General features: G+C 36.2%; 1 protein-coding gene across 3 annotated transcripts in view; it reads left to right on the forward strand.

The window, feature by feature from the left end:
- The window catches only part of LOC141479869 (nose resistant to fluoxetine protein 6-like), a 95,628-nt gene that overhangs the window by 58,267 nt on the left and 12,830 nt on the right, over positions 1–24,531 (forward strand). For all 3 annotated transcript variants that reach the window (XR_012465210.1, XR_012465209.1, XM_074174105.1), the window contains exons 9-11: positions 10,447–10,576; positions 10,628–10,814; positions 15,394–15,536. Coding sequence is in view for 1 of the 3 variants with exons in the window: in XM_074174105.1 (XP_074030206.1) it covers positions 10,447–10,576; positions 10,628–10,814; positions 15,394–15,536 (460 nt within the window). In the remaining 2 variants the exon portion in view is untranslated. The remainder of the gene's footprint in view (positions 1–10,446; positions 10,577–10,627; positions 10,815–15,393; positions 15,537–24,531) is intronic.

Genomic DNA, 24,531 nt, shown 5'->3' on the forward strand with positions numbered 1-24,531 from the left:
ACTAACACCACCTCTTCTACGACCAAATTTATCAATTGTGGTATGCATAGTTAGATCGTTTGTGATCGACTGAGCCAGTTTCACACATCATGTTCATGATATTGCGTTCAATAGACTAATCCTTCTTCACGTAATTCCTCAATTATGGCTAATATTTCATTATCATGTCCGGTATGTCCAGCCAGTCGTGAACTCCAAAGTAGTCGAAGGCGATCAATCAATTCTTCGAGTTCATTCCAATAAACATAATCTGTATGCTTATTTCTGATATATTTTTTCTGGGTGGGTATTTTGATCATGCCAGCACCTTCTCTACTAGGGTTTCCATTGGATAATAATGGTAGGATTATTTCTCTATATTTCTTCCAATTATTCGATAGAAGACCTTGTTTTCTCTCATTGTATTTATATGCAGCCTTTGTTAATTTGAGTATATCACCATATGTGGTCATATCGGAAGAGGGGATATTTCTCGATGGTACTTTCATGAATATCAAGTTATATAGTTTTGGAGTGCCCTGATAAGAGCCAATAGTTTTACCATTTTTCATAAACACAATTTTCTCATCGATAAATTCCACATCAGCTACTCCCATTTGTAAATTTCCCGTTTCAGTGTTCATGTGTACTCCAAAGACTGTATCGTAAGAGGGATTTCCTGATAGTAACTTTTTTATATGCTTTTGTACTTCATCACCATCATCGAATACATTAGGTGATTGTGAATCTAAAGTTGTCAATTGAGAGGTTTGAAGATCCTTCGAGGAAGCCCCTTCAAATTTCGGTTTCCACTCACTTTCAATTATAGTTTTGGCTGTTAATGGTGTAGCAGGCTTTGTTTTCTGCATCACTTGATTCATTTGAGATGCTCCTTCAGTATTGGCAGATATTACTTTCAAAGGTGTTATTATTGGCTCATAGATCCTCTCGAGTGCTGATTGATCACCTAGACGACTACTTTTGATATAATTGAATTTCTTCCGAACGGCATCCGTTGCTTCAATTAACTTTCTTTTTAAACATATTTCATCATCATTTTTTCCCTCCATAATTCACTCCAAGAATTTGTATAATGAAGTGTTATCTCCACTATCTAGCACTCAAGTGATTCAATTCTTCAAGAACGTCAAGGATATATGAAAGCGTCGAATCCTTTTCGATAACGTCCATTTACCACTTCTCGATCCTTATCAATTACTAAAAATCCATATTTATCTTCCCAACATCTCGCACACATATCTTGAAATTGCTTATATGTTACATCTGGTGATACATGGTCGGAAAAAATATGATTGAGATTCATATCATCTTGTTTGAACATTACGATAAAATTTGCATTATCTCGTATCAATTGCTTCGGAACTCGTGAATATGTTTGGGCTAAATAGAAACAATCCACATTTTTATGACGACCCATACTGAAATATGATCGTATAACATCCTGTTTCTCGCACATAACATCATCAAAAATGAATATCGAATCAGGTTTGGCGTCTGAAGGCTCTACTATTTCACCTGCATTATTGGCAAAAGTGTAAAAACCCAACCCTTCGATTGGAGATAATACTTCACGTAAATACTCGTATTTAGGTTGATAAAGAGACTTTGAATAAAGATAAACATTTGCGAATCGTAATCCTAGAGGATGCGTTAGCAAAGAAATCATAACATTTGTCTTGCCACAGTTAGAAGGTCCAATAATCAGGCCGCGAATAGAAAGTGGAAGTAAAGATCCGTGACGTTGTTTGACACCGCTTCCCGATCCACCACCCACTTTTTCATCGAAATTATCGATGGAAAATTGCTGCTTCTGCTTCAATATGCGCATTGTATGACAGTTGGAGACTATATAAGCAGGGTTCCACATCGATTCCTTTATTTAAATAGGGGTTATGAGTCGATGCAGATCTACTGAATTGCATTCAAATAAAACTGGTAGAGGATTGATCAATTCCCTCATCAATAATCTACCATTTGAATTACACTTACCTGGCTATCAGTATTGCGGTCCGGGCACCAAATTGCAGAAAAGATTGTTGAGAGGTGATTCGGGTGTCAATCAGCTGGATTTTGCATGCAAAAAACACGATATTGCATATTCACAGAACCCCGATAATCTTGCAGCTAGACACATAGCGGATAAGGAGCTTGCAGAAAGTGCTTGGAATCGTGTCAAAGCAAAAGACGCTACTATTGGAGAAAAAGGAGCTGCTTGGCTAGTTACGAATATAATGAAAGGGAAACGCCGATTTGGTATGGGTTGTGACTCATCTCCCAAGCAGTCACACATTCCGAAGAAAAAGCGTTCTATTAAGAAAAAAAAAGTTAAAAAAATATTGAAAGCTTCTAAGGTGATAGCTTTTGGTTCTGGGATCGTTCAGAAAGTGCGTGATGTTCTACACAAAGCGGGTGGAAGTGAATTTGTTGTCAAAAATTCTAAAAGAGCAGCTGAAATTGCACTCAAAGCAGCACGCAAATATATGAGGGCTGCAGGTGGGAAAAAGAAAATTCGCACACCGCGAATCATACCGATTCCTAAAATTGGTGGAATACTACCACTCATTCCAATTTTTGCTGGTTTATCAGCACTAGGTAGTTTAGCCGGTGCTACTGCTGGTATAACGAAAGCAGTTCAAGCAGCAAAAGCGAGTAGGGAGCAGTTGAGTGAGACAAATCGCCATAATAAACACATGGAGGCAATTGCTATAGGTAAACAAGGAAGTGGTATCTACTTGAAGCCTTACCGCAAAGGATTAGGAGTCTATTTGAAACCTCAAAATTCAAAAAACTCATAAATTTGCTACCTAAAAGAGCTCTCTCCAATATCGACCTCAACTATTACGCTAAGAAAATGACGATTCCATATTTTCGGGGGGTATATATGCGTGACGATTTACCAAAATCAGGACCACTCCGATATGAATCTGCCATAGTAAATTTGGATAGTCGACATGGTCAAGGGACACATTGGGTAGCATATAGAAAAAGGGGAACTTCGATAAAATATTTTGATAGTTTTGGCGATTTACCCCCTCCCAAAGAACTGATTCACTATTTTTATATGGGTTCGAATCCTATCAATACTATCACATATAACTATAAGCGTGAACAACGATTCAACACAGTATGGTGTGGCCATTTGTGTTTGAAGTTTCTTCAGAACAAGACATGGAGTTAACACCAGTACAGGATAGGGAGAGTATCAAGAGGATGAGTCATTCATTGATCGCATATTCCAGAGTACGCACTTTACAAAAAATGAGTAAAGAACAACTCGCTGATATGCCGAAAGAGGTGTTGATTGGGTGTGCATCACATGAAATTGCATCTGTATGGGATAAGTTACCACAAAACCTACAAAATGATATTGATGTCTTGAAGTATCAGTACTGTCAAGAGCATTACAATGATTCCAGCGGTAGCAGTAGTAATTCCGATATGAATGATGGTCCACCTACAAGAAAAATTTTTTGTTGTTATTGTAAAGTGAATGATGTAAATGTAGTCACACATAATGATATGGATAGACCACCGAAAAAGCGACGATTGGTCCACAATTTCTGCTGTCAGCAATAAAAAGACATGAATCATCGAAAATTCGTCAGTCATGTCACGCACGTTTTCATTGTCGGGATACTCTAGCGAGTTGAGTGCCAACTTCTACCCACCCATCGAATTGGATACCAATAGTAATTATGGTCTGGGATTACATGGTTTCTACTCCTACAATTCCATATTCAATGTAGATGCTAAGAATAATGTTATCGGCTATTCGAAGACAATTATCTCACCCCCCACTATTATAAAAATTCCACCTGGGGCATATGAAATTGATGAAATTAATAAGGTGATTCAAAGATTCATGAAATCCAAAGAAGTGCAACTAGAAAATGGAATTGAAGAAAATATCGACGAAGTATTTCTCCTACGTGCAAACAACAACACTCTGAAATGTGAAATGCGATCGAAATATTACATTCATCTCAAACATGAAAACAGCATTGCTGAACTTCTAGGATTCGATGACAATGTTTTCAATTGTGGTGAAATACATGAATCAACATTGCCCGTGAATATCAATAAGGTGAGGATTATTCGTGTGGATTGTAATGTCACAGCTGGAGCATATTCGAATGGCGATGAAATCCATAGCATCTTTGAATTTGATATTGATGTAGAGCCCGGTTACAAACTCACCAAGGAGCCACAAAATATTATTTATATGCCAATCCGACCTGGTGGTCGTCAGTACCTCGACAATATCACTCTTCGCATATTGGATGATAATGGTAATCTGATCAATTTCAATGGTGAAAAAATAATAGTCAAATTGGAATTGATAAAGCTATAATAATCATCATTTCTCATATATTTATTCACAACATCGACGACAGTCATTAGTAACAATCATCGTTTCTCATACGTTGATTCAGAACATCGATGACTGTCATTAGTGTATCATAAAGAAAATGAGTAAAGGAAGCATCGATAAGTTTGGTCGCAGAAGTAAGGCAGTTTCAAATACTGTTTTGCGTGGGCAGCCTGGAGTTGGTTTCAAATTAACAACCGATGGAAACTTTGATATGGAAAATAAACGTTTGAAAAATATAGCAGAGCCTGAAGAGAGTACGGATTGTGTTAATCGAGGATATGTCGGTTTTTACATCTCAAAGATGAGAGGAGAATTAGATACTGATATTGACAAAATTAATTTGAAATTAGATGGAGTAGAAAAATATTCCGTATCAGTGAGGGAAGATCTCATTACGCTTGGACTGAAATTAGTAGAATTTGTAAAAAAGTATGAGCATATGGATAAGGATATCAAATCGCTGCAATCTGATTTGAAAAAACAACCCTCGATAAGCATTCAAACGATCGAGCAAAAACGATGGTGAGCGATGATCATCTGTGAAAAAAGTCAATATAAAGCTGAAGTTGATCAAATTGTTACTCAGTATTTGTTACTTCCTAACGCTGAGCAGGTGATATTCATTGATGGAACTATAAATTCTGCGATTATCGTTTCTAAAAATGGGGTTGTGCTTCAATAGTCAGCGATTGCCGCAGCGGCAGCAGTTGAGTCAGCATAATGTATTTGGTGGAGGTTATGATCATGTGCATTTAAAGAAGCGAAAATCCAGCAGTCGATTCATTCCACGTATATCTGCCAAACGGTCAAGATATAGAATAAGTGCTAGTAGCCTGAACTTTCTCAAATCTATTGGCTTGAAGGTGCGATATAAAAAATAGTAATAACATGGCGACAATCACCACAAGTGATAAATTGGAAGTGTTCGAGGAGCCCATGTTCGACCATTCCCTCATCAGCCTTCATGAGCATACATATAAGCCGTATGGTTCACCATATTACAAAAATTCAGATGAAATACGAATTCCAATCAATTATCAAGATCTCATACTCGATATTGCAGATAGTTACATTTATATCGAGGGGAAGTTCACACCATCTGATGCCACAAAGCGGTGCTACCTATCCAATAATGCTCTCGCCTTTCTCTTCGACGAAATTCGCTATGAAATGGGTGGTGAGCAAGTGGTTGTTGTTCGAAAACCTGGCATAACTACCACAATGAAAACGATGATATCATTTGGAAAAACGCATGCAAATTCGCTACTACCGATAGGATGGGGACTCGATGTGAATAAACAAGATATATTCGATCCCGTTAGCAATGTATTTAGTGGTAAATTACCCTTGAAGTATCTCATGGGTTTTGCTGAAGATTACAATAAGGGGATAATGAATGTGAAGCAGGAGCTCATTTTGATTATAGCTCGCTCATTCAAAAATTCATTCATTGGGGAAGTCGATGCAGATTTGGAAATCAATAAAATAGAATGGAGAATCAGGCACATTGTGCCGGAAGATCGACAGAAACTGAAACTATTGAATCGCATAAATAAAAATGGTAATAATGCTAAAGTGAAGGTGGCTTATCGTATGTGGGACCTTTATGAATTACCCACACTTCGTGATACATCCTCGGATATATGGGCGGTGAAGACAACCAGCAGCCTCGAAAGACCACGATATATCATCATCGGCTTTCAAAACACCGACCAATCCGAAAATATGTCCAAAGATGTAACGAAATTCACACATGTGAATATTAATAATATTCGACTATCTCTGAACTCTGAAGTATACCCATATGAGCGTTGGAATCTGGATTTCGACAAGAAGTTAGATTCATCAGCTTACTATGCATATGAAAACTTCCAACGTAGCTACTATTATAAAACTATGAGTGAACCGATGATGGATATTGGTAGCTTTCGCAACAACCCACTATTCATTATCGACTGCTCCCATCAACCCGAAGCTATGAAGTCATCCACTGTCGACATCAAAATAGAATTCGAAACACGCAAGGTGAAGTTTCCAGCAAACACCAAAGTATATGCACTCATCCTCCACGATGCTGTTCTATCATATAATGCTCTTAATGGCTCTGTTCAAACTGGATTGTAATAAGATTGACATGTAATATGCTATGAAATATTCGATATTAATGAATAATAAAACACTCAATAATTATGTTATATCTTTTATTCACCAAACAATTAGATACAAACAAATATGGATTGAAACATTATTTTATTCACAAACATATACAACAGATTTCAAATATTTACAACACCATCATTTATCGCTTCTTCCAGTTGCGGGTTGGGACTCTGTGGTTCCAATTGATATTTCTCTATGATATTTTGCGGTAGGTAGGTGCATATGTCTTGAAGAAAATGTTTCAAGTCTGCTTCAATTATTAACTCACAGAACTCATCCAAATTTCTACTCCCATATGAATATTTATGACACAATGCCACACCGAGTTCATACTTCTCACTAAGCTCCAAAAGTTTTCGCACCTCTTCAGCATCGTAACATACACTCAAATCATAATTTGATGAATGTAGAGCATCAAAACTCAGATCAGCCATCTCCCAAGCCATTTTTCTTATGGCGGAATCCAAATCCACTGCTTCCGGCCACTCTTGGGCTGAATATTGCATCCACATATTTATAGAATGGTGAGTTCTGAAAATTCATAAATGGCATTCATTAGTTTGCAAATAATATAAAAAAAAATACTCACTTGAAATCTGACTATGTCTATGAAGTGACCAAGTTGATACATATTTTATATTAATCTACCATATTTTCACTATTTACAAAAAAAATCATAATTTCAAAATGTTCAATCTAAAACATTGAATTTCATCAATGATCGGGTTTTAGCACCAGGATAATCCTGCGAACTTTGACCCATATAAGTAAGTGTGAATTTGGCTTTGGATGAATTCACTTCACGAATGAAGTCTTCTGGTAATTGCTCTGTGACACGTTTTGGAAGCCATGCTTTAAAAGGAGTATCACTTTCCTCATCCAATAAAACTACTTGAATTGATTTACCATATCGTGTGGAATACATTGACATTTTTTCTATTTTATATTCTTTATCAATAACCAGAGCGTTTATAGGTTTCTGCTCTAAAGCTTCACTTTGTTGAATTATAGAAAAATTAATTTTTTCAATGTCAAATTTCAAATTATCCATATTCATAAATATAGTGAAATTACGGTTAATTAAAATAAAATATATATTCACCTCACTGACGAAAACGCCCTCTCGGATGGGTTGATACTCGTTGTCTTCACTTTGGAATTCGACAAATACTTCTGTTTACCTATTTGGGTATTTTAGAGTGTCTAAACTGAATGTGGAAGCATGATATTCTGAACTTATATAGGAATTACCAACAAGGGAGGGGGCAACGCCGAACCCCACTGTTCAAGGTTATATTCTGTGCACGTCACGATTTCATTCAAGGTCAACATGCAATGCCACAGAGCAAGCTCAAGGTAGTCGAAGTGTCGAACGTCAAGGTCAAACCCCACACTCAAGGTCAAACACCGCATTCAATCTCATACTATGTGTACGACGTTCAAGGTTAGGTGAGGTCATACGATATTCTGAACTTATATAGGAATTACCAACAAGGGAGGGGACAACGCCGAACGCCCACTGTTCAAGGTTATATTCTGTACACGTCACGATTTCTTTCAAGGTCAACATTCAATGCCATGGAGCAAGCTCAAGGTAGTCGAAGTGTCGAACGTCAAGGTCAAACCCCACACTCAAGGTCAAACACCGCATTCAAGCTCATACTACGTGTACGACGTTCAAGGTTAGGTGACGTCATTCAAGGTCGTGTGACGTCTCAAGGTCAAAAGGGGTGGGGGGAGGCGTTCAGTCGGCATTAGCACCCTACTTTAGTGCCTCTTTAAAATCTGTAAATTTTAAAATTCTTTCACTACGTCAAATCGAAATAACAAAGATAAGTTCATTAATATGTTAATTGAAAAATTACAAGCTGCAAATATTACTACTAAACAAGCCAGAGATGATGCCGATGTTCTTATTGTTGAAACTGCAATCGAAGATTCAAAGTCTAAAAAAACTGCAGTTATAATAGGACAGGATATTGATTTACTTGCCATTTTAATTGGGCGTACACTGTCTTACGAACAAGAAATTTTCTTTGAAAAAGTTGGGAAAGGTAATGTAAAAACGGAGATATACTCGACTAAAAGTTTTGATAATTATCCTCATTCTAAAAAACATATTTTATTTCTGCACGCATTAAGTGGCTGTGACACAACTTCTGCGCTTTTTGAAAAGAGAAAAAAATCATTTTTAAAAGTTTTTGAGAAACTGACAAATTTGGATGAACTAGCTGCAGCATTTGAGGAAGAAAATTGATCGGCCCAGAGGTTATTAGAGAGTGGAACTCAAACCTTATTGGCAGTCTATAATGCTCCAAAATCTTTGAAAAGTCTCGATAATCTTCGTTATATGCATTACGTCAAGTCTACAAAACTTAATAAACCTGTGCAGCTTTCAAATATTCCACCAACAAGTACAGCTGCTCATCAACATTTCAACCGTGTATATTATCAAGTTCAAACTTGGTTAGGACATGATTTGGAACCCCAGGTATGGGGTTGGGCAATGCGAAACGATTTTCTGGAGCCTATCATGACAATTTTACCACCTGCTCCAGAAGATGTGGTAAATACAATTTTCTGCAACTGCAAGAGTGGTTGTGGTTCGCGATGCGGATGCAGGAAAGCGGGCTTGCAATGCTCTTTAGCTTGTGGCCAATGTAATGGGCAAGCTTGTCTCAATGCTCTACCATATCAGAGCGACATTAACGAAGATGGAACCTTTGACCCCGAAAGTATGGAAGAACTTGAGACAAATGTCGTTGAAGACGATAATGAAGACCAGTTTGAAATTTACCAGCAGCCAGAAGACGACGATAAAGAGGAAGAAGATGATTAAAATTATAAATTGTAGTTTTTGTACCCTTTATTCCATTTCTTTACTTTCAATAAAAATAAATGTATTCAATGATATTTTTTAATAAAAAGATTAATTCATAATTTATTTGTTTTCTTTTTTTTTTTCATCATGTAAGAAGTTATGAATAATAATAAGGTTAAAATTCAAATATACTTCCTATATTTTCATTAATAATTCTGCAATTACATGGGAAGGTAAGTGTTGCTTAATAAATTAATACTGAATAAAAAGTGGATAAGTTAGGAAAAAAATGATAAAATATAATATAATAGTTAATAAAAATTGACAAATATTTATAATCATTGATTTATCGATAGTTCATCGACTATATATGGCGAGTTTTCGACCGGTGGCACCGGTTAACCTGAAGTGATGCTGTGACCGCGTACTCTCCGGCCTCTATCTCGAAAACGGTTCACCGTATAAAAAATTTTTTTAAACAAAATTTGTGTAGAGAATTTTGTATTCTACAATATTGATGATAAGTACAAATAGCAAAAAACCCATAGGAAACGAGATATTCCCAAAAAAAGCGCAAAAAACCGATTTTTGTGACCTTTGACCTTGAAATTCAATAGTTGCTTACACCCTACCATATGTAGGTTTTAAGACAACTTTTAGGGTGTCAATATACAAGTATTTACAGACTTACAGCTGGGTATCTCGAATTCCGAGGTGAACTTACTATAATGACTGGACTAGTGAGAATTTCATCAAAAGAGCGGTTGAAGGTCCCTGGCAACTCGGACGGATCACGTGGTAAGAGAGCCTACTGGATGTATTATTCTACTATGATCAGGTTGTGAGGTTGTTTCAAACGTTATCAGTTTTTATGAGCCTACTTTAAACTGTAATATCTCGGTGAATACTTATTCAATTTATTCGAAATAGGTGTCATTTGAATCAGTGCACTTTTGCCAACGTAACCCAACGTAAGAATACGACGTAGACAAAAGTTTTTGATATTGATGGTGATCTATGAAAAATAACTCAAACCAGATGACCATAAATAAGAGTTTATCATCACTGAAACATTTATGTTTGAATTCAATAGGGTTCCCGTTCAAACTTACATGAATGACTACTATTTGAAAACCCACAACAGGGCTTCGCCATGGCTTATAGGAGCTATGCTCGGTTACTACCTCACCAGAGACTCTTCCAAATATGCAAAAATACCAAAGGTGAAGATTGAATTGAAGGTTTGATAAATAACTAAAAAGTTATTTTTACAGATATTATCGCTTCTGACCTGGATATGTAGTTTCGGGGTAATACTGACCTGTGTTTTCGGAGGTCACAGCACCTTGAGAACACCGTATTATGACAGGTTAGGAAACTCTTTTTACATCGCACTCGTGAGACCAGCATGGGCTTTAGCTATTGGATGGATAATCTGGGCATGCTGTACTAATCGAGGAGGTAATGTCACATGGTGTAGAATGGGGAATGTTCCTCAATGTTGGGTTTTAATTTTTAAAGGGATTTGTTTCTAATTCACATATTGGCAACAGCGCCTATATCAATTTGAAATAATTCATACGTACCTAGATATTCTACTTTAAAAAAAGAAAATTATCTTTATAAATCAACAATTAAGGCAAAATATAAATTATAGTTCAATACCACCTCCACAAGCCACATAAACAACAGTTGTTTTGTTATTTATTTATATAGAGTTAGGTTATATAGGTTAGGTGCACAAAATGTCATACGTCACAGAATGTCTCAAAACTCAGAACATAGGTAAACAGAACAGCACGCCTCTGAGATATGTCACCTTTGTTTGTCTCATACAGGTAACAGATTCATTGTCCTTTATTAGCTATAACCGATGTTGCCAAATGGTGAAATAGAAACGAATCCCTTTGAATGTTGAATGCATCATTTCATTCCTCTTTTTAAGTATTTAAATAATTTACAGAAAAAAAAGGTTGTTTTAGAACTATTTCATGAAAACTACTTGATTTTCGTCAGGAACATTCCCCATTATCGGTCTTTTCAAATAAAGGAATAGATTCAATGACTATCAATAAAATCTTGTCAAGAAAATAAGAACAAATACCAAATGTATCGAAAAAGCCAACAATGATCACTTGTAATTCAATATTGTTTGAGGGAGTTAGTTATTAGCAGATTCTTCTATTCGTATCTGAAAAAACTTCTACTGAGAATTTCCAATTAGTTTTTTTTTTCAGTTTGAACGATTGAGATTTCATTTCACATAAGTATTTTCACATGGTATGATTGCTTTAACTTCCAATTTATTCAAAGAGCCACTACGAAATTGTTGATATATCAAATATATTGCGAGAGGCGTATCACTCTCATCCTTCAATTTTATATCATTTCTTGTACCTACTTATACTAGATGGGCTGAAAGTTCCTAGGCTAACACAGTACTAGGCTACTAGTATTGAATCCATATGATTTTTAGTTAAAATAAACCATCAAAAGATAGTATACAATTTCACAGCTATCGGACTATTAGTTTTTGGGATGGGAACATTTTGAGTGACTCAATTTTTGTTACATTTCATTAGTTCAGACTTCCATTGTCTAATATGATATAAATTAAAAGGATTGGCTGAACAATAACAATCATATTGAGCAAACAAAATGAAATTACAAAGAAATAAAATACAAGCAACAATCAAAAAATTGAACTATAAACACGAGATGAGAATTATTAACAATAAATGAGAATTAAAAAATTGAAAGATTCGAGGCCACGTGACTTCACGACGTTTTGATTGTTAATATCCAAAATCGTCTTCGGGTGATAACTGGACTTATTCCTCCGAGGTCTGACTATTTATAGGTCATTCGACTGCTTTCACCTATCTCCTCTTCCCTCTCTAAGCTTCATCAGTTTTAGCGGGAACTGACCGTTTGGCGACAGTTGGTCGTGTTCCGTTTGATTATAGGTTTCCATATGTTGCGTATCTCTACGCTAGCTTGGCTTAATGCGTTGTTGGACAACATATTGAATTTTCTCCTAAACCAGTGTTCCTCCTTATGGATGATCTCAGCTTGATCCCACTTGATGTTATGTTGATGAGACCAAATATGCTCTGCTATTCCTGATTTGCTGGTTTCTCCTCGCTGTGTGTGTTTCATGTGCTCGGCAATGCGAAGTTCCAATGGCCTCCTATTTTCACCGATATATGATTCTCCGCACTCGCAGCCTATCCGGTAAATGCAATTCTTTGAATTGCAGTCTGCGTTTGGTCGCTTGGTTTTCGTGAGGCTGCTACGGATAGTGTTCCCAGATCTAAAGCAGGTTCTGATTTTATACTTGGACCCAATTCTTCTTATCCTTTTTGACAATCCTCTGATGTAGGAAAGTACAAGTACTGGTTGTGGCGGCTTCTCTTCCTTGTGAAGCTCTTGCTGTCTTCTAGCCAAAGTCTGTTTCACCATCACTTTTGAGTAACCATTCTGTTGAAGGTCGTTTTCGAGACCATCCTTTGTATTACAAAGCCCGAAAGCACGGTCTACTAGAATCATGATAATTCCTCTCTTAGTCGATTAATGGTTGTTGGATTTCTGGTTCAGATACTGTCTGTGAGTTGGTTTTCGGTATACAGATGTTTTAATGTCGGTTCCTTTTCCATTGTGAAAATGATAGAAGGACTTAAGTTGTTGATGTGCTTCAAGAATGTATTTAGTTCTGCACTCCCATGCAGGGCCGTCGCCATGGGGGGGATGGGGGGGAGCTCCCCCCCTGCTTTTTCGACTTGGGAAAACGTTTGGAAGTGAAGATAGAAAAAAATAATAGTAAAAAAATGAATAAAAATTAGAAAAATAAAAATGAGAGAAGAAAGGAGGTATTCAGGAAAGGGAAAGAACCAAGACAAGGTTGGGATTTCCCAACATGCATAACTTGGAGATCCCATACTTTGAAATTCTGAGTTGTTTGAAAACTCCAAAAAAGTTTAATTTTCCCAAGTAAGAGAACAGTTGAACAGTCCACAAATTTTGAAGTGACGATTTCACAAAATTTCCAACTTTTCGCTGTTTATTCGACTTGGAAAAGTTGGGAAATTTCGGGCCGTGAAGATAGAAAAAATAATAGTAGAAAACAATAAGCACAATATTATTTTAGTGTTGTTTCCTTTCATTTGTATTAAATATTGCTATACGTGGTGGATATGGTGAAAGACCAAGAACCTTGGTCCAAAGTAGAATAATTCCCATTATTATTTTTATAATTACCAAGATTTATTTTTGTGTGTGCATACCCTAACGGGCATAAGCATTCAGCCAATCTTTCGATAGCTGAGTGAGAAAATTAAAATATTATAGTAGTAACTAATCCCTCGGCTATTCGGATAGCTTCCTCTGATGAAAATCCATATTGACACTAATTGTATGATTTTTACTATACGACGTGTTTCGCTATACACGTGTCGCGGTTTTTGTAAAACCCTGTATAGGAAAACCATACAATTAACTGTATTAATTATTCGAAACTGATCAGTTGATCCTGCTCTGTGACTTCGATTGCCTCTAGTAGTTCGACAAAATGCCTTAAATTCTTCACAAAAAATGATGTTTTTCCTTGCAGTGGTTTTATTATTGGCAGTAAAAATCTGGCAAGTTTTCAGTAGCTGAATCTCTGCAGCTAATGATCGGTCTGAGCGGAACATCCTTCTTGTGGATTTTGGGTAGTCCATACAAGTGACGGGACTCACTGTGGTGCGGTTTTAGCGATGATTATTTTGTTAGTTTGAAGAAAATTTATAATGGATGATGATGGATGAAAAGGAATTTTGTGTTTTGAAGCATTGCTTTTTAGCGAGAAAAAATACTGTTGAAGGCAAAGGTTGGCTTGATAAACATTACTTGGGCTTGGCATCCTTGGCATCTACCGTTGAGAATTGGTTTGCTACTTTTGAACGAGGTAAAAGTAGCACCGAGGACGATGCAGGCAGTGGACGCCCCAAAGAGGATCTCACCAACGAAAACATCAAAAAAGTCCAGAAAATAATTTTGAATGACCGCCAAGTGAAGTCGATCAAGATAGCTGGAGCTCTTAAGATATCAAAGAAACCTATTAAACAGATCATGCATGAATATCTATATGTGCGACCAAAAACAACAACGAATTGATTATTCTGAACAGTGCTTGAAGCTCTCCCACCATAAAAACCCTGAATTTATGAGTTGATATGCGATAATGGATGAAACTTGGCTTCATCGTTGTACATCAGAATCAAAAAGATTGTCATCCGAGTGGACTCCTCGTGGTGAACCGACTCCAAAGCATGCAAAGGCCTAACAGTCGGCTGGAAAGATTATGATATCAGTATTTTGAGATGCGCAGGATATATAATCCTTCGATTATCTTGAAAAGGGAAAAACCATCAACAGCGACTGTTACAAAACGTTACTGGAGCATTTGTAGAAAGAAATCGCGGGAAAATAGCCCCATTAAAAAAAAGTGTTGTTTCACCAAGACAACATACCGTTTCACGGATCAACGAGAACGATGGCAAAATTGTATGAATTGGTCTTCAAATTCCTTTCACATCCACCGTATTTTCCAGATGTGGCACCCAGCGACTTTTTCCTGTTCTGACACCTCAAAAGAATGCTCGCTGGAGAAAAATGTAACGCCGATGAAAAGGTAGTCATTGAAACTGAGACCTATTTTGAGGCTAAAAACAAATCGTACTAAAAAAATGTCATCGAAAAATTGTATGACCGCTATAATCGTTGCATCGACCTCTAAGGCAACTGCATTGAATAATAAAATGTAATTTTTCTGAAGAATTTTTTCTATGTTAGCCTACGAATTTTTCAGCACAACTGCTTAGAATTTTGTGTTGCTGAGTTACACAATTTTTGGGAAAAAATCGCTATAATTGATTTCTAGTAACTAAAACTATGAATTTGGTTGTGGAAATCAATACTGATGGATCTCAAGTTAGCAAAATAGCAAAATGTGAATGAATATTATTGAATAACCTCAGTGAAATCAATGTTTCTATTTCAGGTGTGGTCAATACCATACTGTCGTATCCAATATTCCAGGTACTGAACAAATTCACGTACAGCATCTACATTCTTCATGTAACGTCATTGTATATGATAGTTTTTTCCCAGAAAACATCAATTTATTTCACGGTGTTTAATTTGGTAAGTATTTCACTGCATTTCAATTTAACAGGTACAAATCCGAATTATGTTCGATATTCCCTGAGAGGTATAAATATTATTTATGAATTTAAGATACTATACTCGTAGTCTAAGCAGCGGTGTGATGAATAATTTCCAAGTTACTGTTCAACAGGCGTATATAATTGAGTCGCTTAAAAAGTGAAAAATGTGATATTCATTTCAACTCATTGTTTTATAATTTAATGTAACAAATCTCAAAAAGTCGCATTATAAATCAACAGTTTTTTTTAAATAACACCCAAAACTGTTTTTACTTTTGAATTTCGAATAAAACTTTCAACATGGAAATCACTTTTCAATACATCACATAATTGCACAGCTTACCTGATTAAATCAGCCATACCTAAGATATTTTCAATTTCAGCTGGGAAAGAGGATGTTTTCATGATCCAATCCGATCTAATAGTGCTTTAGTTAGGTACATAATTTCCTGAAGTTTTATTTTTCCCAATTGTCGAAAAATGCCATTTATCCATGGGTCTTTCCAATCTTGGAAACAGAAAGAAGTCACAGGGGGGCAAATTTGGTGAAAACGGTGGCTGAGGCATGATAACAGTGTTGTTTTTGGCCAAAAAATCACGATCAAGCAAGGACAACATTTTCTTCGTATTAATTGGGGAGCCCAAGCAGGGATTTCGGGATTTACTGAAGCGCGGCAGATTATTATACAGGGCGATACCTTGTACCCGGTTAAGTACCTCCACCAATATGAGCCCCATATATAAGGCCGCCCGTGAAGGATAAAGGATCAGATCAGTAAAAAAATTTATCATCAGAAATTCTGCGGCGCGTCAGATTAAGGTAGGGCAAGTTAATTACATGCTGAAAAGTGTATATTCCAATAATCTGACAATTTGAGAGTGACGCAAAGAAAGGGAGGGCAGCAAAGTTGTAAAAAATAACGTCATTTCGATATTCTCGAGCGTAGCTAATTCTTTTTTTTTATTTTAAAGGAAATAATTCAAAGATAACGAAAAAATTTATAATCTGACGATTTCCGCAAAAATTCGTCGACAAAGTTTAATGCGTGCACCTGTATTTCCCTCTCCAAATTTCTGTTACTCTCTCACTCCGTCCCCACTCTGAATTCTGTTGCTATGACGGCATCACAGCTGATCACAGAGACTCGTTAAATTTTTTTGAGCATTTTTTAAAAATTATTTTCTTGTACATTTAAGTATTGTACTTAAAAAACATACGCTTATTTATTTGCGTGCTATTTCCTGAGCTTTTCAATTATTTAAGTTCAGTGATTTGAAAAAATAAATAAAAAAATATTTTTTTGTCAGATTAGGCGAATCCCTCTAGATAATCGTCAGATTATGAGACAGCACGTCTAGAACATAAAGATGAACCATATATATCTTAATCTGACGCGCTTGAGAATTTCAAAATGGTGAATTTTTTTTGCACATTATAATAATGGCCGCGAGTTTGCGTCAGATCGAAATCGTCAGAATGAGAGCTTTTTTTTGGGTGCACTCAGAAAATCTGACGCGCTCGATTGAATTTTTTTCTTCTCACTTTAAACCCTTACGTACAACCACCCGCATCATGCAAACGATCAGATTAACGTACCAACATTATTAAAAATACGTAGGACATTTATGCTATTAATGTCTGACGCGCTCGAGTATGTCCATGCAACAGTATTTTTTTTACATATTTAAAAATCTATAACCGCTTCCCCCACCGATGAAATATTATATATTATATATCATTTTTTCGTCTTATTATCTAAGCTTTGCAACCTAATATGTCTCTATGACACTCGAGTAAATCCCCATTTTACATCGTGGGCTCCCCTACTATATTGCTTCTCGCAAGCGACGCACAACTTCAAGACAATGTGGTAGGTATTCTCGGACAATACTCCTTATTGACCATACGACCATATGGCAAGAACTACTGATGCATTACGCCACGATAATCTGAAGGAACAGTGAGCAAAACGTTGACATTGGATCGAACTTGGCGTGCTATCTTGGTCTTGGCTCTGTTGGCTCTTCCTTTGGGACGAATGGACTTTGGTTTAGATGTCATAACCATATATCATATACCCATGATTTGAGAGGCGGCAACATTTTTGAAATACCAAATTATCAGAGATTAATGGAAGTAATTAATAAGTCTCTTATGGAAATGAGTCCAAATTAATTCTTGTAATGAATTTTCTATAGGATCCTACTAATATTATAAATACGAATGTAAGTTTGTTTGTTACGGTTTCACGCGAAATTATTTTTTTACACATATTATTCAAGGTATTACAAGTAACATACGATACTTGTCATTAAAAAAAAATATTTTGCATGTAAGATTAAACAATTTAAAAATCATTTATTTCATATTTTCAGCACTTGTTGTTGCAATTCAATAAAGCATATTTTAAATTTTCAAAACTTCATCGTATGTAATAATTTTTAAATATTGATAATCCCAGCCAAGCATTAAAATATAGTTCTCATATTGATTCATTTCTATTGTACTGGCACTTATTTAATGGCATAAATGCGAGCGAACCCGCGGGTAATAGCTAGTACTGATAATTCATCTGGAATCCAAGATTATTATTGTCAGAATATTATTCGCAAAAAAAAACGAAATTCAGCCAGATGAGTCACAGTTCAATGAAAGAACATCTATTTTTGGACAAGAAAATTTTCCCATAAATATTGATTAACCTATTTCAGATACTTTAAGAGTGCAATTAGCCGGGCATGAAAGTGCATATGAAAAGCTCAATTTCTCCGAAAATTTGTCTGAAATAAGATACACACGAATTGAAAGACATTTACATTGTCAACTCGAAGATTCTTCAGCAAATACGAAAGATGTACAATCTGCAGTCTTCGAGATGTCTACCCAAATGTTTACATTGTCTTATTTATGTTTTTGAGTATTCCGCCTACAAATTATTCAGGAGAAATATCTTTATCTACTCTGAAAAAAGTAGCTTGTAATATCCTCCAAAGAGCGTTAGACGTTGTTCACAGTTGGTGCCTGAGGGAGCAGACGTCTGTCAACCCCAGCAAAACTGTGTAAATCCCCTTCACCAAGAGAAGAAAATTGGACGATCTAACGCCACTTTACCTCAATGGTGTGGTCATTCCATTTGAAACGGAGGTGAAATATCTTGGCATTGTCCTTGATAAAAGAGTCACCTGGAAAGCTCACTTGGAAGATGTTTTACACAAAGCCAGAATGTCTCTATGGACATGTCGAAGGATTTGTGGTAAAACTTGAGTTTTAGGTCCCAAACAAATCCATCACGTATGGTGCAATTGCTTGGTGGCCGAAGGCTTCACAGAAAACGGCCCAAGCGAAGCTCTCTGGCTTACAGAGACAGGCTTGTCTGGCTATCAGTGGTACCATCAATACCACATCGTCAGCGGCCATGAAGATCCTTCTAGATCTACCTCCTCTCCACATTTTTCTAGAAAGAGAGGTTAGATGGACTGCATAGAGACTTGTGCACATTGCCAATTGCACAAATCAATTCAATGCAGAGTGCAACAGACTGTTGGTTGACATTGGAAGTCACAGCATTCTGGAAATGACCTCTGACTTTATGCCTCCAACTGTCAGCTACGAACTGCCTTATAAAGTACTATTCCCGAGTAGAGAGGACTGGATCCTGCGGGAGAAGGAAATATTAAGAGCAGATAGTTGTTGGTTCACAGATGGATCAAAAACACCTTCCGTTTCTGGTGCAGCTGTTTTCAGTGGCAGACCCCGGACAGAGTTATCTACCTGCCTAGGAACTTATGCGACTGTATTTCAAGCGGATATTTACGCTATTGAATTGTATGCGGAGAGATTGGATAAATCCAATCTCACTCACAAGTCAATAAAAATATTCTCGGACAGTCAAGCGACTTTGGAAGCTCTTGGCTCCCACCGAGCAACGTCTAAATTGGTAGCAAACTGCCAAAAAAGACTCTCCTCGATAGGAAGACTTAACAGATTGTCTCTGGTCTGAATTCCTGGCCATACTGGCCTGGAAGGCAATGAAGCTGCTGACTCTCTTGCAAAGGAGGGTGCTACAAGCGGCTCCATTGGACCAGAACCTGGGCTTTGCCAAACAGACACCTAACACCTGGATGGCAAGAAGAGTTCTGGACTTCTGGCAGAACCTTCCAGAATTGGCTCACTCCAAGGCGTTTATTCACCCTTCGAAGCTTGCAGAGACTTGGACAAAGACAGTGTGTGTCGCCTCTGTCTGGAAAATGATGAAACTGCAGAGCATATACCTGTTACGGTTTTTCAAACTGAATAGCTTCCACAATGGTTTTCAGACTATACGCCCACGAAAGCTATTGTATAGCGAAACACGTGTTGCGGTTTTATGAACTATTACTTAAAGAAGCTATTGTATGCATTGAGGAAGCTGTTGCGATTTGGTGAACTGAATAACTTTCTCAATCGTTATCATAATATACGCTCAAGGAAGCCATTGTATATAAAAAAACCTGTTATGGTTTTTCAAACTGAATAGCTTCCTCAATCGTTTTCATACTATACGCCCATGAAAGCTATTGTATAGAGAAACACGTGTTGCGGTTTTATAAACTGGATAACTTTCTCGATAGTTTTCAAACTATACATTTGAAGAAGCTATTATATACATTGAGGAAGCTGTTGCGGTTTTGTGAACTGAATAACTTTCTCAATCGTTATCATAATATACGCTCAAAGGAACAATTGTATATAAAAAAACACCTGTTACGGTTTTTCAAACTGAATAGCTTCATCAATCGTTTTCATACTATACGCCCACGGAAGCTATTCTATAGCGAAACACGTGTTGTGGGTTTATAAACTGAATAACTTTCTCAATCGTTTCCAAACTATACGTTTGAAGAAGCTATTGTATACATTGAGGAAGCTGTTGCGGTTTTGTGAACTGAATAACTTCCTCAATCGTTATCATAATATACGCTCAAGGAAGCCATTGTATATAAAAAAACCTGTTATGGTTTTTCAAACTGAATAGCTTTCACAATCATTTTCATACTATACGCCCACGAAAGCTATTGTATAGCGAAACACCTGTTGCGGTTTTATAAACTGATCGATCGTTTTCAAACTATACGCTTGAAGAAGCTATTGTATACATTGCGGTTGCGGTTTTGTGAACTGAATAACGTTCTCAATCGTTATCATACTATACGCTCAAGGTAGCCATTGTATATAAAAAACACTTGTTACGGTTTTTCAAACTGAATAGCTTCCTCAATCGTTTTCATACTATACGCGCATGAAAGTTATTGTATAGCGAAACACGTGTTGTGGTTTTATAAACTGAATAACTTTCTCGATCGTTACAATAGCTTGAGGAAGCTATTGTAAACAGCAATACGTGTTGCGGTATTGTAAACTCAATAAATTTCCCAATCTGTCCAGTCACAATAAAGTGATGTGACTTGAATAATAACCATGCATCTACAAATATCATCATTCCGATTTCAACCATGAATTCAAAGAGTAAAATTAGGATCTTATCTAATTTTTTTCACTTTTGAGCAGATTTACACTGTATCTGTAGAAAACAACACGTCATTACTATTGACTGCACTTGACCTGAATGACATTTAACTTCGTAACGGATCAAGCAGTTATTCAATATAAACTATGTTGTAATTTATAGTTTTCGAATGCACTTTGCCAGCAATAATTTTTTGAGTACATCGTTATCAAAGTCATTTGTCGAATATTCTTGACTTCGGTATTAATGATTTTCACAAATATTTTTTTTAATTCTAGACGTGTTTTGCTAACAGCATAGTTTCATCAGGCTCTGGAAATCAATACGGGCAAATATTAAAATTCCCTATTGAACGATCAACAAGAGGTTATCCACTCACCATTGTCAAATATTTTTTCATAGTGCCAATAATTTTATTCATATTCAAAATTCACCTATACCGTCCAATATCGGAAATTGTAATTGTTTCACAAATTCTACCTGTTATCTCAAAATCTACCTGCTGTACAAGAACTGAGATTGTAATTCTATCTGTTATCTCATTAACTATTAACCAATTGAGTTGTTCTACAAATAGCAGGTGGGAGGTCTAGGTGTAATTGTTCTTCTTCAGTTCAAAAGTTATCTCATATACTATTAATCAATTGAGTAAGGTAAATTACAGTTTTATATAAGAATTGTAATCCCGTGTGTACTATTTATTACTATCAATGAAACTACGGTGATAGCAAAACGCGTATAGGATTAAAAAAATGTTTTTGAAAATTGTTCGACTATTTTCAAGGATTTGAAAATTTGTTGTGATGCCCTCCAGTTTTGGTAACGTCTCGATAAAGTTGATATTTATTGATATTGCCATGAATGTGTTGTTAATTATAATGAAACATGGAAATAAATTGAAAATTCCAAAATGCTCCTATATACAGGCCGTTTCTTTTATCATCTGTTAACATTGCTATATTCTAAACCATAACAGATACGCAGAGATGGGATGGGAAAAAAAGTAACTGTCATCGGGAACCATACAATGGTCAAAGAAAATTTACGGGGACTCTCGCCCTTCTCGAGTTATACGGGGAAAACTAAAAATGCTGTTTTTCGTTTGTTTTTCGAATGGAATTGTTGTTTCGGAGAATATCAAAAAATAGAAAAGGAAAATGTTATTGTATTCGAAGTGTACTATGACGATATAATAATAAATATTCGTTAAACATGTCGTGTCAACATGGCCACCATCAAATTTTTTTTTAAATACCGACCTGTCTTTTTTCTTACAGATATTGATGGATCGATAAATTCACAATCCAAGGGTATATCACATTTAATGTTTTTAAAGCGTTTCATTTGAAATAACCACCATCATCAGTGACAACAATCAAACAGAAAAACAATTTATTTTATCATTAACTTTTGGAAAAAATGAAACCAATGCTGAAAATCAAAGCTACATGGCACTCTACATTAAATGCTCGAATTGACGACCTAAGTTGTCGGTCCAGACAATTTCTGTGGCAGTTTTCTAGCATAATAAGTTTAATACTAATACATGCGTCTCTTATTTTTTGTTTGAGATGGTCGATATCTGAACCTGGTGTTGAAAAAACTTTATCCTTCATGTATCCCCAGACAAAAAAATCTAAAGAAGTAAGATCTGCGGATCGAGCTGGGCAGTTAATTGTTTCATTGTTTCCAATTCATTTTCTTGAGAATATTGCATCTAAATGTTCCCTTACTATTGCTGCATTATGGGGAAGAGCGCCGTCCTGTTGAAAATATTGTATTTCATGACGGATATTCAGTGGCAATTCATCTAAGTAGCCATCAAATTCATTGAATAGAAAATGAGGATACATTTCACTATTCAAATGATCATCGTAAAAGAAAGGGCCAGGTATGTTTGTTCCCACAATTCTCAACCAAGCATATATTCCGAACCTTTCTTGGAAATTGCCGGCGATGACGCCGCCAACCCAAAATCCACACCAAACAGTGAAGTTTTCTGGGTGCATTGGACGTTTTCGGATCTCACGTAGATTGGTATCGTCCAAAATTCGACAATTCCGGCTATTCACGTACCCATTTATCCAGAAATGTGCCTCATCGCTGAAGAGAATTTTTCGACGTAAATTAGGGTCAGTTGCCTACTACTCCAGAGCCCATTCAGCGAACACATGTGTCGTTGTCTATAGTCGTATACCTTCAGTTTACGGGTCAGTCTTTTGTTTGTACGGGTGCAGGCCCAAGTCACGTGCAAAATTCGCCAAATTGTGGTCTGCGACGAATAGTGAGCGACGCATAGTTAACAATCAGCATGGACACTTGGACATGCCGCCTTTGATGTGGAAAAGTATCTAGATGCCATTTTGGAAAGTGACGATAAGAGGGTAGGACTCGCGAAATGGTTTAGGACAGGTTCGCACCTGCTCATATAATTTTGATATACCTTACGGAATGGACCCAAATTCAATTGATATAATAATCCTTGTGCAGACATTCTATCTGCCGAATTATTTCTAAAATCACCAGTAGTAATACACTGGTTTAATCAACTGGAATATGAAGGAGAAATTGTCCAGGAATCAAACTTTATGATCAACCTCTTCTAAAATAAATATGATTTTGTATATTACTAATTAATCTTTCAGTTGAATTGATTGTTCTTTATTATAAGAATTGATGTTCTCCTTGCATTTTAGAATGAACTCTTTTTCAACATACTTAAATGTATTTTTTTTATACAGTGTGACCCATTTTTAATGGAAACACCCCCCTAAAATTTTAAGTTGTAAACCGATTTTAATAATTTTTTTTTGAAATGTCAAGTACTAAAAGGTCTACCTTGAGACAATATTTGAAATGTTTATTAAAGTTTCCTACTACGATATTTTTTCTTAGTCGAAAATCGGGATTTTTTATTAGCGATTTTTTTATTGAAAAAATCACTACGCCACTGGATTCAGAGTGCCTCTAAACAGGTGTGACCAAAATTTCATAAAAAAATATTCATTATTAACAAAGTTATGACAACTCAAAAATTCGAAAACTCAAACAGCTAACAGTTACAAAAACACCCTATATCAACAGATATAGCCATGAGAATATTTTTTTTATGATTTCAACAATAAAGTGCCGCCAGATGAAAAAAAAAACAAATACCGTAAATATTTTTAATGAAAATAACAGAATTACATTCAAGTTTTCACGCAAATTAACTAAAACTAAGACCTAATATTTCAATTTAAATCTTAGTTGTAAAAGATTTAAGTGTACTATTGTCAACAATATTCACCTTACAGTTCTTCGAATCATTTTGTGTCATGGCTGCAAGATTGAGCGTAAGAGAGAAAATTGAAATTGTACGCCTTTCGGGAGATGACGTTAGAAGTGCTAGAGAGGTTTGTAGAGTATTTATTGAGAGACATCCAGATCGTCCTCGTATTAGCTGCGGTACGGTAAATAAAATAA

Source organism: Leptinotarsa decemlineata, unplaced genomic scaffold (genome assembly GCF_025532065.1).
Source record: "Leptinotarsa decemlineata unplaced genomic scaffold, Ldec_3_MD MMD2_tig00000505_RagTag_RagTag, whole genome shotgun sequence".
Lineage (NCBI taxonomy): Eukaryota > Metazoa > Arthropoda > Insecta > Coleoptera > Chrysomelidae > Leptinotarsa > Leptinotarsa decemlineata.